Source organism: Salvia splendens, chromosome 10, assembly GCF_004379255.2.
Source record: "Salvia splendens isolate huo1 chromosome 10, SspV2, whole genome shotgun sequence".
Classification (NCBI taxonomy): Eukaryota; Viridiplantae; Streptophyta; class Magnoliopsida; order Lamiales; family Lamiaceae; genus Salvia; species Salvia splendens.
The window spans coordinates 26,994,400-26,996,499 of NC_056041.1; the positions used below are offsets into that span (position 1 = coordinate 26,994,400).

The 2,100-nt window shown below is 46.3% G+C and overlaps 1 protein-coding gene across 1 annotated transcript; it reads right to left on the reverse strand.

Annotated features, from left to right (window-relative positions):
• Nucleotides 1-479: 479 nt before the first annotated feature.
• LOC121752853 lies at nt 480-1,187 on the reverse strand. The gene has a single exon (XM_042147942.1). The coding sequence runs from the start codon at nt 1,185-1,187 to the stop codon at nt 480-482; it is 708 nt and encodes a 235-aa protein (XP_042003876.1).
• Between the last annotated feature and the right edge of the window lie 913 nt (nt 1,188-2,100).

Here is a 2,100-nt window from a genome sequence, read left to right on the forward strand (position 1 = left end):
AATCGAGAATGTGGCCACATTCCACGATCACTGGGCAGGCCAACCTGGCGCTAGCTCACGGCCCCTGGACCGGCCAACCTGGCGCTAGCTCACGGTCCATGTATGTACACTAGTCCGAGTAGGGTTTGCGGCCCTACTTGGACCCGAATTCGATTTAACTGGTTGGCATAGCCAATAGATAGACAATCATAAAACAAAACTGGGCATGACAACTCATTCAAATAATCATTTTTTTTATACGCCTTCCTGGCGGAGGGTTAGGCGGACCCTCAACCCGTTCATTGCACAAAATCGTAATGTTTGCACGCAAAGCCCCAAAGTGGCTGAACAAGAAAAATGTTACAGTAGCTGATTACATCTGAATCAGAGAAAAAAAGTCTCAAGAGTACACAAAGGGCCCCCTCTCCGTCGAGGACCGAGTCACCTGTATACTCTAAGCTCAACCCCAGGTACTGCGTCCCGGTAGCATCACCTATCTCCTATTCTTCTGACCACCTTGACTGAAATCGGAAATTTGGGACTCTGTTTGCTTCCATTTCTACCATAACTTTCAGTCGAGCCGGTGCTGTGATATGATCAAAATTGCTTCTTCCTTGCTCCTCTAAGCCACGTTCAGCGAGGAAGTCCGCTGGTTTATTTCCTTCTCGGGCTATGTATGAAACCATGATGTTAAGCCCTTTGCACAGATGCTTGATACGGCGAATGGAATGTCTAATTTCTGCAGGGACCTGCTCTTCCGATGTTATAATCCGAACGATTGACGTAGCATCCGTTTCCATCCAGATATTGTTCCCGAATCTGACCGCCGCAATGATGCCTTGTTCAAAGGCCTTGAATTCTGCCTCGAGACTGGACAAAGCCGCAAAAGAGTCACTGAAGGTGAAGATCAGCCTGCCGTCTGCATCTCTAATTACTCCTCCCCCTCCGGCAATGTACCTTGTAGCTGAGTAAGCCCCATCGGTGTTAACTTTCATACAGTTGGGCCTAGGTACCGCCCAGCAAATTTTGGAGGCTCTAGTTATTCTTCTTTTTGGCCTACGGCCAGCCAGCAGAGGATGTAGGACACGAACCCCCTTCCAGTGTTCCACTTTCGAGACTCCCCCCAGAATGATGCGCTCTAGTTGCTGGTTAATCCGCCAGATAATGTGTTTCGTACTGAATGCAGCTGTATCAAACGCGCAAGTCATTTCTTGTCTTTATACTTGAGGACAAGTATGGTATAAGTGTGAGCAGTTTGATAAGGCTAATTTCATGCATTGGTTAGGAGGTTAAACTCATGCATTTACGGGGTCTAACGCATTTTTTAAGCCAGGTGTGTGGAAGATATCGCCAGGTCGAGGAATAAAGGAAGACAATTGCCTGCCGAAGGAAATTTGGCAATAAAGTGAGCATTATGAAGGAAAAATAGCCAGACGGAGGAGATCGCTAAGCTGAAGGGCAGAACAGAGATTTCAAGTGAAGGCTTCTAGAAGATCACCTCTGCATCTATATAAGAGAGAGCATGCAATTTACAAAGGAGGACTTTTTTTGGCTCGAAGCTCACACACACACTTCTACACACTTTGGTTTCGGAAATTGAGAGGGGCTCGGGTTCCATTTTTAGTTTGATGTTGCGTACCACCGTCCTCACGTAGGACGAAGAAACAATTTACTGCTTTCATTTCGTTTGCTGCTGGGAATTTCACCGAGCATTCGCTGTTCGAAGCTCGGTTGATAGCTTGCTTAGAGTCGCAAGTATGCACGTGTCGTGTAAAGCAAGGATATATCTTACTGATCAGGATAGAAACCCCAGCTAAGCCTGAACCTGGCTATCAAAGAAATTCCTCAACCCACTTCTACTGATTAGTATAGTGGTGGTAAGGGTCGAATCCCACAGAGATGAATGTGCTTTGGAAATTATGGTGATATTCTGGAAGGGTTAGTTAGCGACCACGCTTGGGGTTGAGATCCTATCTAGGCGGGAATTTAAGGTGGTACTCTACTGACTAGTAGGTGTGAAAATGATCAACGTGTGGCTGTGTACGTGAGAGATGGGGAACAAAGTGTTTCAGAGACATGTGGAAAGTAGGTGGTTACTATAAAAGGCTAAACGGAATATCA